This window comes from Salvelinus sp. IW2-2015, unplaced genomic scaffold (assembly GCF_002910315.2).
Source record: "Salvelinus sp. IW2-2015 unplaced genomic scaffold, ASM291031v2 Un_scaffold871, whole genome shotgun sequence".
Lineage (NCBI taxonomy): Eukaryota > Metazoa > Chordata > Actinopteri > Salmoniformes > Salmonidae > Salvelinus > Salvelinus sp. IW2-2015.
This window is the reverse complement of record NW_019942634.1, coordinates 95,089-110,986: the sequence shown is the minus strand read 5'-3', so window position 1 is coordinate 110,986 and position 15,898 is coordinate 95,089. Positions and strand designations below refer to the sequence as shown.

At 41.6% G+C, this 15,898-nt stretch overlaps 1 protein-coding gene across 1 annotated transcript in view; it reads left to right on the top strand.

Annotated features, from left to right (window-relative positions):
• ngfrb (nerve growth factor receptor b) overlaps positions 1-15,371 on the top strand; it is a 57,493-nt gene extending 42,122 nt beyond the window's left edge. The window contains exons 2-4 of the mRNA XM_070438384.1: positions 2,636-2,876; positions 6,867-7,033; positions 9,836-15,371. Coding sequence (XP_070294485.1) covers positions 2,636-2,876; positions 6,867-7,033; positions 9,836-10,179 — 752 coding nt within the window. The 3' untranslated portion in view covers positions 10,180-15,371. The remainder of the gene's footprint in view (positions 1-2,635; positions 2,877-6,866; positions 7,034-9,835) is intronic.
• Positions 15,372-15,898: the final 527 nt, after the last annotated feature.

Here is a 15,898-nt window from a genome sequence, read left to right as displayed (position 1 = left end):
CCATGTACAGATAAATAGTTAAGCAGTTAGATTAAACACGTCCTTGTAAGATAAATGTTTTAAAATGAAACATGTATGGAAACAGGTGAATTAACACTCCTCAGTTAGCCGGCTCAAGCAAGCTAAAACCCATATGTTAGTAAAAACTAACTAGCAGAAATTGTGAACAAGTTAGAAATGATTTAAAAACACTTTGTTGAACGCTACTATGTTTGTCATATAAAATATATTCACCCCACCCAATATTGTAATCAAAACTTACCAGAAAGCATGTATTCATTGGCTCAGACAGTGTAGTATTATGGCTCAATAGCATCTCATTAGTGTGCAACATCTTGAGAATCAGATGTACATGTGATGAGAAGAATGCCACTGTGGCATGCAAGCATCACAATGAGCTTGCAATTCCATTGAATATAGGGTATAGTTTACCAAAATATGCCACAAGACTAGAATTGCCTTATGTGTATCCACAAAAAAGGTTCACTGTTATGAGCTAACTTTTTGGGATGAATTTAAGCAGAAATTCCCCAAATTCCAGGGCTTAACTTCTCATTGAAAATTTCCAGAAAAAATTCCCTAGCGTCAATACAGGACTAAGATCAAATCATACTACACCGCTCCGACACTCGTCAGATGTGTCAGGGCTTGCAACTATTACAAACTACCAAAGGGAAGCACAGCGAGACTGCAAGTGACACAAGCCTACCAGATGAGCTAAAGAACTTTATGACTCTCTCTTTGAGGCAAGTAACACTGAAACATGGATGAGAGCATCAGCTGTTTCCGGACGACTGTGTGATCACGCAGATCACCTTTAAACAGGTCAACATTCACAAGGCCGCAGGGCCAGACGGATTACCAGGATTGTACTCCGACCATGCGCTGACCAACTGGCAAGTGTCTTCACTGACATTTTCAAACATCTCCCTGTCTGAGTCTGTAATACCAACATGTTCAAGCACACCACCATAGTCCCTGTGTACAAGAACACTAAGGTTTACCTGCCTAAATGACTACCGACCCGTAGCACTCACGTCTGTAGCCATGAAATGCTTTGAAAGGCTGGTCATGGCTTACATCAACACCATTATCCCAGAAACTCTTGACCCACTCCAAATTTGCATACCGCCCCAACAGATCCACAGATGATTGCAATCTCTATTGCACTCCACACTGCCCTTTCACACCTGGACAAAAGGAACACTTATTGTGAAAATGCTATTCATTGACTACAGCTCAGCGTTCAACACCATAGTTCCCTCAAAGCTCATCACTAAGCTAAGGACCCTGGGACTTAACACCTCCCTCTGCAACTGGACCTGGACTTCCTGAGGGCCACCCCCAGATGGAAAGGGTAGGTAACAAACACATCCGCCACGCTGATTCTCAACCACGGGGCCCCTCAGGGGTGCATGCTCAGTCCACTCCTGTACTCCCTGTTCACTCATGACTGCGACTCCAAACCATCATTTAGTTTGCCGATGACACAACAGTGGCACTGATCTCCGACAACAAAGAGACAGCCTATAGGGAGGAGGTCAGAGAAACTGACCGTGTGGTGCAAGGACAACAACCTCTCCCTCAACGTGATCAAGACAAAGGAATGATTGTGGACTACAGGAAAAGGAGGCCCTAGCATTCCCCCATTCTCATCAACTGTGCTGTAGTGGAGCAGGTTGAGAGCTTCAGTTCCTTGGCGTCCACATCACCAACAAACTAAACGTTGTCCAAGCACACCAAGACAGTCGTGAAGAGGGCACGACAGAAACCTATCCCCTCAGGAGACTGATTTTACATGGCCCTCAGATCCTCAAAAGGTTTTACAGCTGCACCATCAAGAGCATCCTGATGGGTTGCATCACTGCCTGGTATGGTAGAGGGTAGTGCGTATGGCCCAGTACATCACCGGGGCCAAGCTTCTGCCATCCAGGACCCCTATACCAGGCGTGTCAAAGGAAGGCCGTAAAATGTCAAGTCTCCAGCCAAGCCTAGTCAATAGACTGTTCTCTCTGCTACCGCACGGCAAAGGTAGACGGAGCGCCAGTCTAGGTCTATAGAGGCCTCTAAACAGCTGCTACCCCCAAGCCATAAAGACTCCTGAACATCTAATCAAATGGCTCCCCAGACTATTTGCATTGCCCCCCCCCCCCCTTCTACTCTCTGTTATTATCTATGCATAGTCACTTTAATAACTCTACCTACTTCTACGTATTACCTCAATACTCAACACCGGTGCCCCGCACATTGACTCTGTACCAGGTACCCCCTGTATATAGCCCCGCTATTGTTATTTTTCTGCTGCCACTTTAATTATTTGTTATTTTAATCTCTTACTTTTTAGGTCATTTTATTAAAACTGAATTATTGGTTAAGGGCTTATAAGTAAGCATTACACCTGTTGTATTCGGCGCATGTGACAAATACATTTTGATTTGATTTGATCTCCTCCGGCGCCATCTCTCATGAAGTTCCATAACGGATTTGTATCTAGTATCACATCAGATATGTTCACGGTTCACATATATTTACTGTATATTTACTGTACATGAATACACAACAGTCAATTATATTCACTCCATTCCTCTCCCACTTTTTATTCTCACCACCATCTTCTTCTTTTCTTCTCCTGCAGATCCGAACCTGCCGCTCTTCTCCTCCATCTCGCCCCCTCCTCCTGGGGGCTCGTCCCTGCCCTCGTTCACCGACGATGACAACCTTTTCCCATACGGCCCCACGGAGACCGCCACCACCACCACCACTACCAGTACAATCAAGTTCATAGGTGACGAGCTGAACAAGAACCTCATCCCCATTTACTGCTCCATCTTGGCAGCCGTTGTGGTGGGCCTCGTAGCCTTCATCATCTTTAAGAGGTGAGGAAGAAGAGCAGATGGGATGGGACTTCAATGAGGAATGGTGTTGTATTGTAATATTTAAGGGAACCAATCTACACTAACCAATGTTCGATACATGAGATTTTCAAGACATGAGGTATTCATAAGAGTCAAGAAATCTGATCTGATAATAAAGTTAATCTATTTCATATTTCATGAAGTAATCTGCCACTTTTCTGGGTGAGGGCACAAGCCCCTGACATTCAGCCTGGGGATCCCCAACGTCTGTTCAGAGAAAACGGCCTATTTTGTGCCACATTTGAGTTGCTATCCTTTTAAACCTTTTACACCCACTTCCCACTGATCCCTGCATAATATTGAATGCTTATTTTTCCAACTCTACACTCTCTACACGGCACTGCTAGCTTAAGTGAGATGATCTGACGCGCTTTCAGCTCAAGAAAGGGGCTTCAAAACAAAACAACAGACCAGAACACGGTTGGGCGAGCATCAATGCTGGCGGCAGTCGGCACCGGGGGCAGAAGGGAGGCTATGAAATATTCAGATACCCCATCAAAGGGTGTCACTTTGACCCACTTCCGCCCCATGAGCATGAAAAGCAGACTAAGGACATATATAGACAGGGCGCACAATAGGTCAGTTACTATTGACTTATCTGTGYAATTGACATTTCTTTCATAGTTTTTTAAATGTGTAACCTTTATTTATATAGAWTAGTCTCAATAGCTAGGTTTCCATCCAATTTACAACATATTTTCATGTGAATATTATATAACTTGKCAAATCTGGTTTTCACACATGCTCTCRAAACAACAGTTCYCTGATAAAGTGGACAGGTTAAGTTATATGATGAGATGGATAACAGCCAGAGCATTTTTATTTGTAATTGGCAGCTAAGCACCGATCATCATGTCACTATACAAATTAAGACCCTCAATTTTTACGGGAAAGGAGTATCAAGCTCATCCCCATGGACTTTCACCACCCTGGGAAGTTCATGATAACTTATTTCATCTGTAGCCTAATAAACTGTGCATGCGTTTTCAAGTCATAGTGAGGACAACACAAAATACCTCGACAGGATGGTTATCTTATCAACAATTGCGCAATAAATAGTTTCCCCCACAATTAATTTGACCCACACAAAAAMATCCCACCATGTCGAACGAACAAATTGTACATTACATTATATATTTTTAAATGTTTTATTTAACCTTTATTTAACAAGGCAAGTCAGTTAAGAACAAATTCTTATTTACAATGACGGCCTATCCCGGTCAAACCCTAACCCAGGCGACGCTTGGCCAATTGTGCGGGACTATGGGACTCCCAATCACGGCCGGTTGTGATACAGCCTGGAATCGAACCAGGATCTGTAGTGACGCCTCTAGCACTGAGATGCAGTGCCTTAGACCACTGCGCCACTCAGGAGCCCAACATTACAGCTGTTGAGATTTTTTTTTTGTACGTTTGACTTTACTCACATAAAAACTGTGGATCGAAATGTGGCTATTGAGATTAAATCTTGTTGGCAAGAGAGACCTGGTTAAAATAGCAGACAGAAATTATGTTCGAATGGGGGTCTGAAGTGCCAGCAACTAAAGGGTCAAAAGTTCCAAAGTGTTTTTTTTTATTTTGATCCACTTCAAAGCTTGTTGAGTCTAGGATGAATGTTGTGTTGAAGTAACTGACAGGTGTTGACTAATCAGAACAACAGGAGACACATTAGTATGGAAGATGACAGGATTAGATTGAATGTAGTTTAATCAAATAAGGGTGCATAGTATGGAACGCCGTGTGGGCCTTTGCGTGTCAAAAAAGATAAACATCAAATAACAGTATTTGACGTGTCAAATAAGCTTATTGACCAATCAGGACCTGGATATGACTGCACGTCACATAATAATTTCACGCGTTCATTATTTTTTAACGTAGTTATTACACATTGATTATACTCACTCGTATTTCATATGTCACAACGATTCATCGATATGTATGCTATGATGCTGGATATAAAAAAAAAGCTAGCTAGCTGATGGATGCAAACAATGTTCTTCCCCAAAAACATAGCAAAACGACACAATCTGTTTCAGAAGCTATAGTTAGCAAGATAATTATATAGCTAGGTATCATCATCTAAAATAACCATAATTTATAAGACAGTTCTTATTTGATCAATGGTGGTCGGACCCATCTATGTGAAGCTAGCCACAATAAGGAGCAGCCACAACATTGGACTTTGCGGTTAGCCTTCAAAATAATAGTATGCCATTGACAGTGATGCAAATAAAAACAAATAGTCGAATTTTGCCATTATTGAATAGATCATAATAAACGAGGTTGGAATGTTGTCATATAAAATCAACAAAAGACAATAATTTTTTAATTTGACAAAAATCTTTGAAATCACACTGGATGTAATTAGACTTTAGAATTGCATTGGGGGCATACTTATTTCACTGTAGAGGCAATGTTCTCTGTGTGTCACTGAGTAGACTGATACCCCATTTCATTGACCCCCAATCCTTAGGTAAAGCTGTACAGTGTAATATGAACGTCAATACACACAATAGGCTGACTGGGGAGGTGATTTCACACAGTCACAGTTCGGCGATAAGAGCTACAACGCTAATATTTGCGTAAACTCTTCACAGTTGTGTTCTGTGGGTGTCACCGAGTAGACTGATACCCCATTTCATTGCTTCACATTCCAACCTTGTTTAACATTATCTAGTATAAATATGGCATGATCCACTAATTGTAACCTTCTGCATAAAAATAGGGACGTTTATTTTGAAGGCAAACCGCAAATTCCACTATTGTGCCTAATTCTTATTGTGGCTAACTTCACAACACATAACCCGGTCCGGTCGAGCTTCACTAGCGAGATGAAGGTAGTTGGCAGCATATAACGTTAGCTTTGGGCAACAGGGTTAAGTAGTTGGCTAGCTATTTATTTTCATGAACTGAAGTTCAATTTCAATAGGCGAACAACAKGTGGCTATCTAGTTAATACTTACTCACTAGGATTGCTAAATCAATGCTAAGAATAATGAAAATTACTTCAGTTTCTACTGGTCATTGTTTTCAGGTACCAAGCTAAAACTAGCTAGTTACCCCAGAAGTAGCGGTCAAACAAATAATGCCTTATTACCAACGTGGTATTATAAACACATCGTTCGTGGCCAGTGTGTGCTTGTTTGCAAACTGTTTTGTACAGCTTTGACAGTGCTACTGATAGTAGTGGTGGCACTTGGATTGCACATGCAAATTCAGCACACAACATTCTATAATAGAATTGTGTTATTTGACGTGTATCTTTTTTGACACGCAAAGACCCAAAAGACGTTCCATAGCTAAGGGAGCATGTGGGAATGGCAGTGGACTGTGTAGAATATGAAGTGAGTATTGAGAGTTAGTGCCAGCAAGAGAACATTGAGCTGGGGTTCTATCCTCTGCCAAAGGATTCAACATTCTACCTGTTCATGTATGTTGTTAATTGATAGTGATGGGGATGGGGTGAGCGTGTCTTCAGGCGGGCACTAATGGTGCGTGGGATTATCATGATCAATTAGTCATTTAACCCAATAGAGTCGCTCTWGGCTCTCCAAATTTCCTCTGCATGTTTTAAAATAACCCACTYTTACTTTTGTAAAAAAGTGTTATTACTATTGCTTAGTTGTAAGATTAGTCCTGATGTACCAATGGGTATCTTAATAAACCAAACTATACAACACCATAGAAGAAAACTGAACACTGGTATTCTTGAATTTAACAAATGTTTTTTAACTAACGTTTCAGTCATTAGACCTTCGGCTCTGTGACGCTGCAAGGGTCATGGCTGGTATTCATAAAGCGCSTCAGAGTAGGAGTGCTGATATAGTARATATACTTTGATARGCTTTATAAATACGGGCCCTGACCTTCATCAGCGCCAAGTCCATTTAAGTCATTTATTAATCCATTTTTATATAATGAGTATTTTTTTTTTTTTTTATCTCTGTCCAGGTGGAACAGCTGTAAGCAGAACAAGCAGGGRGCCAACAACTGCACAGCAAATCAGAACCAGACTCCATCGCCGGAGGGGGAGAAGCTGCACAGCGACAGTGGCATATCGGTGGATAGCCAAAGCCTACAGGAGCAGCAAGGCCAGGGGCAGACTCAGGCACAGACAGGTAGGCCTGCACAGAGATACACTCACACACTCACACAGATGCATGAGCACGCACACACACACACACACATAGGTGGCGCGTCCAATAAGCAAAGCTAAGCTTCCTCTGAAGTAAATTGAATTAAACTTGCCAAAATTATATAATTACCACTGTCTATACAAAAATAGATGAAATCCTTCAAAACACTAGCTTCTCCTTTTTTAAAGCGTGGATTGTTTTCAATCACAAGGCCAGGGCATAACCTACAGTCGGGAAACGTGCAATTTTGGCAGCGCGCAGCATGTCAAATAGCTGYTTGTTGATTTGCGGCTGTCAGTGAAAAGCATCTKAAATAGGCCTAGGCATATCTCAATATTTCTAAATACAATCGTTGGAAAAACAGAGGAGACAAAGGAAAAACTCTAACCTGTCTTTAGTTAAGCTATCAAAATTGTCAACTCCAAATAGYCTATTGAGCAAACAGCACTTAGCCCAATGGCGGGCATATGCCGATATTGAGTAATTTCAWTTTACTGTCTTACTTAGCCGCTACACACTTGTGTCCCCCGTGGACCAGTGGGTACATAAAACATTCTCCATTGAAGGCTGCAAAGGCGKCAATTTCCTCCTTAACTCTATTTAATCTCGAGAAGGCAGAAAAATTMGAAAAAATACATACTTTCTTTATGAAAAAACATTTTCCACCACCATGCTAATCCAGGATGTTGCGTATTGTGTRCAGCCAATCAGGTTGCTGCAGTCTGTTTTTTCACCCAGGGTCTAATTGGTTCAAAATAAAAGACTGCTGCAACCTGATTGGCTGAACACAATACGCAACATCCMGGACTAGCTTTAGCTACTCTAGCATGGCGGTGGAAAATGGAGAGAGTATGCATATTTTTCCAGTTTTCTTTCTGCCTTCTTGCGAATAAATAGAGTTAGGGAGGAAATTGATGATTTTGCAGCCTGATTAGGGAATGTTTTATTTACGAACTGGTCCACGGGGGATACGATTGTATAGCCGGCTGTATATATTCCCTTTGGACGGTAAGATGAAACGACTCAATATCGCCATCTGCCGGCCTTTGGGCTAATTGGTACTATAGCAGAGAGCATCGGCCATAACCCCGGTGAGTGCGCACATTCACTGTCTTTATCATTGGGTGAGTCCGTGCTCCAGGAAAGTTTTCTAAGGATAACATTTTCCTCCTCCAGGCTAGATGGACGTCATAGCCTACAATATGTGTCTCCSCATTTTCATAGGCRTTAATTAGATGGTTGTATTCGAGACAAGGTTGTTTTTATTTAGCTCAGTTTGTCAGCAGAGTAGCCTACCCTGTCATTTTTGTTGTATTAAATATTCTGCTATTGTCTCCAGTCATGGAGAGTAAAGTGTCGTAGAATTGCACAAAATGTGTTTATAAAAGACCAATTTTATTCTCAGATTTTTCTCGGATCCTCCTTAAATATCTCTTCTAGCTGGGTCTGAGCTCTGGTATTTTTTGCCTTATGACTATCCAATCTACTCCTCACATTAGGAATAGTGGGCTAGCTTACATTTGTCTGCAAATGCCATCATAGATGCATGCAACACTTTACCATAAAGGTCAATTTTTTTGTTGTAGACTTTTTTTAGCTTCCCCTTACTTGAAGCTCACGCGCCGCATACAGTATGCACATACACACATACTTTAACACACACACCTGTATGTAGAGACAAGTCAACCCAGGGACAGACAGGTACAGACGGGAACTTTACTACAAGTCTGTGCACCCGACACCTAATGTACTGTACCYCAAAATATAGATGAATGTACAACATCCACAATAGGACACCTAGGCAAGCTCCCCCCAAAAATATAATAAAAAATGTCCATTCATGAATTCACATTTAAGTCAGCATTCAGGTCAATTATACCATGTGCCACACAACAAAGCAACTCCATAGAGGTACTATTTGATGGCTGCTTGCACTTTGAGGGCAGTTTTTCGAAATGGAGCAAAGTACATAATTAAGCTATTTAGGTTGAACCGTGAAACCACTCAACAGAACACTACCACAGATAGGTTTGAWGGACAGTAAGCTGGTACGGAATAGCTTTTCTAGATGCTATGTTTGTTAACACCCTGAGGGCCTTCACTCAGCAAGACAAGAGGATAGGAATTTCCCTTGGGGGAGAGTGGCATCTGGTGGCCTCGTAAGCTCCACTTTGAACACAACCTCTCAAACCTACTGTAGCAAATCAACAACAATAATAACACACCTCTGTTAGGGGCCACAGTTAGTTCACCAGCGGCATGCGCTCCTGGCGGTTTGGAGTCAAGCCCTGAAGAACCAGTTTGGAAGAATGTAGACCTTTCAAAACACACACTTGGCTGAGACGACCTGATGGCTGGTTTGTCTGTTGAGTCGCGTGATTCTCTGAGATTACAGGTTTCTTAGAAAACCTTCAGGGAACTAGAACTAGTTCCAAAGAGCTATACGCAACTGTAGCAGAGGAAATGGTCAGTCAGGAAAGAGCACTCCAGCTGGCCTGAACAAAGTACTACAATATACTGTCTATAAGTGTAGTCAATCAATATTATTGGCTGATGTGCATTTCTGTTTAGTGATTCCATCTGGCAACAAAGCCAAATTCAAAGTCAAAGCTATGATGTAATGATGACCGATTGACATTAATGTATGATTGACAAAAAAAGTCCACACAGATCCCGAGTAAGGATTTGGACCTCACTGACCAGTGTTATTAAACATTWCTTCAACAGATATGAACGTAAATGTAACCTCAGACTAACGCTCATGTAACGTCTTTGTCCTTGCAGTGGTCACTGTGGATGAGGAGCCTTGTCTGCTCCTTCCCCTCCACACGCGAGAAGAGGTCGAGAAACTCCTCTACAGGGGCGGAGAAGGGGAGGGCTACAACCACACGGAGGACAGAGATTGGTGCAGCCTGGCAGGGCTGCTGGGATACCAGGAAGAGCGCATCGCCACATTCCGGCAGCAGGAACATCCAGTCCGTGCACTGCTCTCTGATTGGGCGAGCCAGGATTGCGCCAGCCTGGACACGCTCTGCACGGCGCTGTGCAAGATCAACCGCGAAGACATCGCACAGAGCCTTGTGCTCAGCCCCAACACCGTCAAACCCACTGCCACGTCTGCGGTGTGACCATTTAACCATTACCGCCAATACTACGAAAATCTCACTGCAACATCATAGCCAAACTCACTCCTCCCGCCCCCCCGCCACAGTCCATCCATACTGTGACTATTTAACCGACTACACCAACCATCTGAGCAATTACACCAATGCCAAACCATTCAGATCGGCAAACCAAAGTCTGATCATCCACACCTGATGCCAAAACTACTGCTATCAATCCGCCAAGACTCAGCCCAGACCTAAATCGAACATTTCTGCGAGACTTCGGCAGCCACTGCATCCCTTACCTCCTTCATGGTCCTTCATAACCGTGCTGCATCGTGTGAAACCTATTGCTTCCCATTCCGCTTGTGAACCTATGTCAAACTCTGGCTAGTGCACTTTCAAGACACACAAACCCATTATGGTCAACTGTGGCCTTGTAACCATACTACTGGATGTTCAACTGTGTCTTCAGTGTGCCCAAAACAGTCAGGCACCATTTTGCGCTGCTCTCTCACTAACCCTGAAMTAGCAAAGGTCTACACAACTCTGGGGATTGCGCTTCATTTTCATTTTCTGTGCTTCTCTTTTGACTGAAATAATTATTTTCATCCATTCCTCACTTGCATGAACATCACTTGGCATTCAACACGTACAGTAAGCTACTATTATTCCTTTATTTCATTTTTGTTGTTCTGTACCACCAAAGTCTAGCTTATCAACCCTACCTATACCTATTATAACATCTGGGCATTCAATTGTTTGTCATTTATTGGCAAAATATTCCATTATTTGTGACCATTTGCTAGTCAATCAATGACTGTCGGTCACAGCTGAATGGTGGTAATTTCCAGCAGAGATCAAGYACTGGAAAGAWATAACGAGCTAGACTACAAAAGGTTAGGCAAGCACTAAACCCAAACCAATTCTTATGTGAAAAAAGCTATTGCCATATCACCCTGCATCATCGCCTCTATTATTTTCAACKCCTTGATATGGAGAAGCTCAATGATTTGAGCCGTTTCCTCCATAGTACTTTGTAGAATGAAATATTAATGAGAAATATCCCCTTTCAAACTTAAGTTATCGTATGAATTATTATTATTTCTTTAGACCTGACATAGGAACAGTTCCCAGTATCAATATATATACTGGAACAAAGTCAGAGCAGTGGACTGGCTGACCTGTGCTGGCTAACATGGTAGTCTGTGGAGCAGGCAACCTGACTCCAGCTTCTATCTGGCCAGGATCATCTGCATAACACTGGGGCTCTCACACTAGGCCTATACTCTGACCTAGATAGGAAAGGACTAGGAATTTAAAACTCACTCACACATATAGGCCTATCTACACACACAAGCATCCATGAATGCACACACACGCGCACACACACACACACACACAGACACACATACAAACAGAAATGTATATCTACACACACAAACATGCACACGTACACAAACACACAAATGCATGCATGCATGCCAGTATCCACACACATGTATGCATACACATACTGTATAAGAGAAAAAAGCCTACTGTTCACTCAAGTGCTGTGTCAATCAAGTGTTGTGTCAATGATAAGGGACAACAGGACCAAGGCCATTGGACATGAACATACACCCTTTCAGGGACCACACGCAGGACACCTTATTGGACATGATGGACGTAGGCCAACTTGTTCGGTCAATGAAAAAGATTTCAGTCGCTTACACCACAACTGTCTTTCAAAACATCTTGCTTGGAATCTGTATAAATCATGTAATCCTTTCCCGTGAGGTCATCCACYGCTTTATTAGCAAGAGGAACAGCATGTACAATCTAGCGAGTCATATAACCGATACACATCATATTCAAAATACACATACAAGTACTGTACATAAAATAACTTACGACTGAACAACTAGCCATTATTCKGGCTAAGATATACAAATAATCCAGGGTTATCTGTTTCTGTTTAGTTTCTCAGGGTCTTTTGTGTGACTTGGTGATTAGCTGGATGTTTGTCTAACGTTGTTTCCTTTTCCCAATCAAAGCTCKGACAACCTGGATTAGTTGTGTATAGGTTGAGGGAGGTTAGAGGCCTTGTCGAGGGATTCAACACTAGCTAGTGTTTCAGGAAAGGCCCTTTGTAGAACTTACTCAGGCAATGGTATCAGTGGCATTCCAGGTTGTCTTTCTATGCAGTCGCGCTGCTCGGGAGGATCAGATCTCACATTGCCTGGAAAAGTGTTTAAATGTCTAAAGTAGCGGGGGACCATATTCATATGATATCTAGTAGGTGACTGCCAAAAAAGACGACCTGGTGGCCATTGTGACTGACAATCCTTCAGACGGAAGAATAGGGATGGACGCAGATCAGAGGAAAAACAGGGGGTTTCTAGTTTCCCCATTGTTCACGACAACAACCTTCGAATGAAAGGCTAGTCATTAGAGATTGGAGACGAGCAATACGGGAGGAATTCCAACCACTGAGAGTTGAAAAGATGAAAAGAAGCATTCCAATTAGACGTTTTGGTAACAAGTTACTTAAAGCTGCCGGGTATAATGCATTAAGYCGTGGTTATAATGCATTGTAAAAATTGTTATAGGCATTTATGACCCACTTATAATGTCTTATTGTCATGCCATAGTACCTACATATTATAAGCCTCATAGTATGCTTATAACAAGTAATAAAGCACTATACGTGTTAGCTCAAGGTAAAATGTTAGCACATCGGTGCATTCATAAAGCCTTCGTAAATGCTTCAAAATGTGTCATAGGCATGCATAACCATTACAGGCAGCTATGAATTAAGAACTGAGGGGGATGTTCCCTTATTTATTTTGTGCTTTGTGGGGTCATATTTTTTAGCTTATTTGAGGATTAAAATGCCAATGCATGCTTATAAACAAATGTAATTGCAGCATAATACAGCCTAAAGTGAAACGTATCCCCATTTATTCTCATTGTCAACTTGATTTTTTCAACAACAAAAAATCAATTTCACATTGGGAAACTTTTTTTGGGGGGGAGTGGGGTTGAATGACAGGAGTTCCGAGGAAGTAACAGTGGTCGCTTGCTTTCTGTCTGTCATTTAATGCAAAGAGATCTGTTAGGACTGTCCTGTTCAATTCTGGCATTACTGACATATAGGTAGGTTCAAAGAGAGCGAAGACAATATTAATGCTTTGCTGTATTATAACCAGTTTATGTCACAGAGTTGATCCACGTGTGGTTTAGCTTGCTACTGCAAGAGTCTGGCCTGAGTCTATAGGTACACGTGCCTATTGTAAGTACTGTACAGAACGTTTCACCAATAGTTAACTGATCTTAGTTCAGTGGCTTAATTATGAACAAAGGTATTCTCAAGGGTTTTTATGTGTTACTAGCAGTAATAAACGCTATTATAGGTTAGATTGTAGAATACCGTATGTATTCAACATCATAAGTGCCTGGGAAATGTTTCAGGTCCCTGATGATGATGTTGTGTTTGTTTTGTATGTATTTTTTTTTATAAGTGTTCATTTGAAGTTTGTGTTTTTGAGCCCTCAAGGCTTARCGTAAAATATCGTGGTCCGACAGGACTTCTGACTCAGATGCAGTCTCTAGAGTCTGTTGGCAGTGACTCAATCCCACTTTACCTCAATGACCTGACTCTAAAGAAATAGAATATTTGGCCAAAATGGTTTCACTGTGTGCCTTAGCCACAGTCAGTAGGACACAAATTAAGCCTAGTCCTGAACTACAAAGCTATTTCAAAGAAGATCTCTGTTGATGCTTTTTAGTCCAGGACTAGCCTTAATTATTTGTCTAGGAAACCAACCCCAGATGTCTAGATCAACGGTATTGCATGGTAAATACCTGCTGGGGCTAAATGTGGTATATCCCTGTATAGTGTGTGTATATATATATATACACATATATATATATATACACATACTGAGTGAACAGAACATTAGGAAAACCTTCCGAATATTGAGTTGCACCCCCCTTTGCCCTCAGAAACAGCCACAATTCATGAGGGTATGGACTCTACAAGGTGTCGAAAGCGTTCCACAGGGATGCTGGCCAATGTTGACTCTCAATGATTCCACAGTTGTCAAGTTGGCTGGATGTCCTTTGGGTGGTGGACCATTCTTGATACACACGGGAAACTGTTGAATGTGAAAAACCCAGCCACGTTGCAGTTCTTGACACACTCAAACTGGTCCGCCTGGCACCTACTACCATACCCCTGTCAAAGACACTTAAATCTTTTGTCTTGCCCATTCACCCACTGAATGGCACACCTACACAATCCATGTCTCAATTGTCTCAAGGCTTAAAAACCCTTKTTTTACCTCACTCCTCCCCTCCATCTACACTGATAACAAGTGACATCAKTAAGGGATCATAGCTTTCACCTGGATTCACCTGGTCAGTCAATGTCATGGYAAGAGCAGGTATTTTTTATGTTTTGTATTCTCAGTGTATATACTGAATGTGTACAAGTAGGTTAGGTAAGGGATGAACTTAAATGGACTGTTACCTTGAATGCYACACTACYATGTAAAAGCTATTCAACTCCAATTAAACTCTGTCTATGAGATTTCCTGACATATTTGTACTCTCTCACTGCAGTGGTTCTCAGGAGACGGGCCGGGTTGTGTGTGTAGAACATATGTCAGACAAGGTGGAGTCTGGTGTCTAATGTTTTGTACACCCAGTGTATAGCCATGACTGTAACAACAAAGTTGGTTTCCCCTACAGACACTGACGAGGAATGTGCTAATATGATATGAAAACTGAACTGAGGACAGAATTGTTTGCCCCTAAACAGTATTCACTTAATTTCTTTATTTTTAAGAGAGGACAGTTGCAGGCCATACGTTTTGTATAGTTGTGAAGCAGCACACCTAGTAAGTACAATAAAATACCAATGAAGGCTTTATATTCAACTTAACCTCGCACTTGGCAGCATACTGTTTGGTCAGAGGAAGAGGGGGAGTTTGACAGTGAAGGGATTGTTGAAAATATATGGAGGACAATGGAAATTGATGGAGACGTATRACCAAGCCCTGATGATGTGGTCCATAGTGAAACAAGATTGATTCTTAATGCGCCAAGATGTACAGAAGTGAGAAATACTGAATGTTCCTTGTATTTACTAATATGTACACTATTATACAAATGTGAATTTGCTATATAAACAGTACAATCCACAGAATAATAAACTCCTTAAATCAACATAATATGGTCTTGTCAAAAAGCAATGATTTCAAATATGGTCATAAAAGTAATTATTGTGTCTCTATCGCTCTCACACACACACATTCACACACAAACTCATGCACACACACTACCCCCATTAACAATGTGGCTAGCTTGTGTAACTTCCATGGATTCACACACATTATCTCCTTAGACTGCAGGACTGGAAATTTTCCCGCAGAGCCACTCCAACGTCCTTCTGACATGTAACTCGAGCCAAATGAGACAGATTGATTACRGGGGGCTTCAAACATAAAGAACACACAGAGAGGAGGAGGAAGGAGGTGAGGAAGAGTTATTTATTACTTGTTCCTCCTGATTGGCTGCCTCACAATGAGTGTAAAGGAAACTTTGTGTAATTTTCTAAATGTTATGGCCAAATCAACTGAAATTAGTTTGACCTTAGTTAAAAATCATTTGACCATTAAAAAAAAAACATTGCATGGTTGTTTAGTTAGCTGAAGTTTTTAGTGGCTGTTTATTAAAGAAAACTTAACCATGGATTACA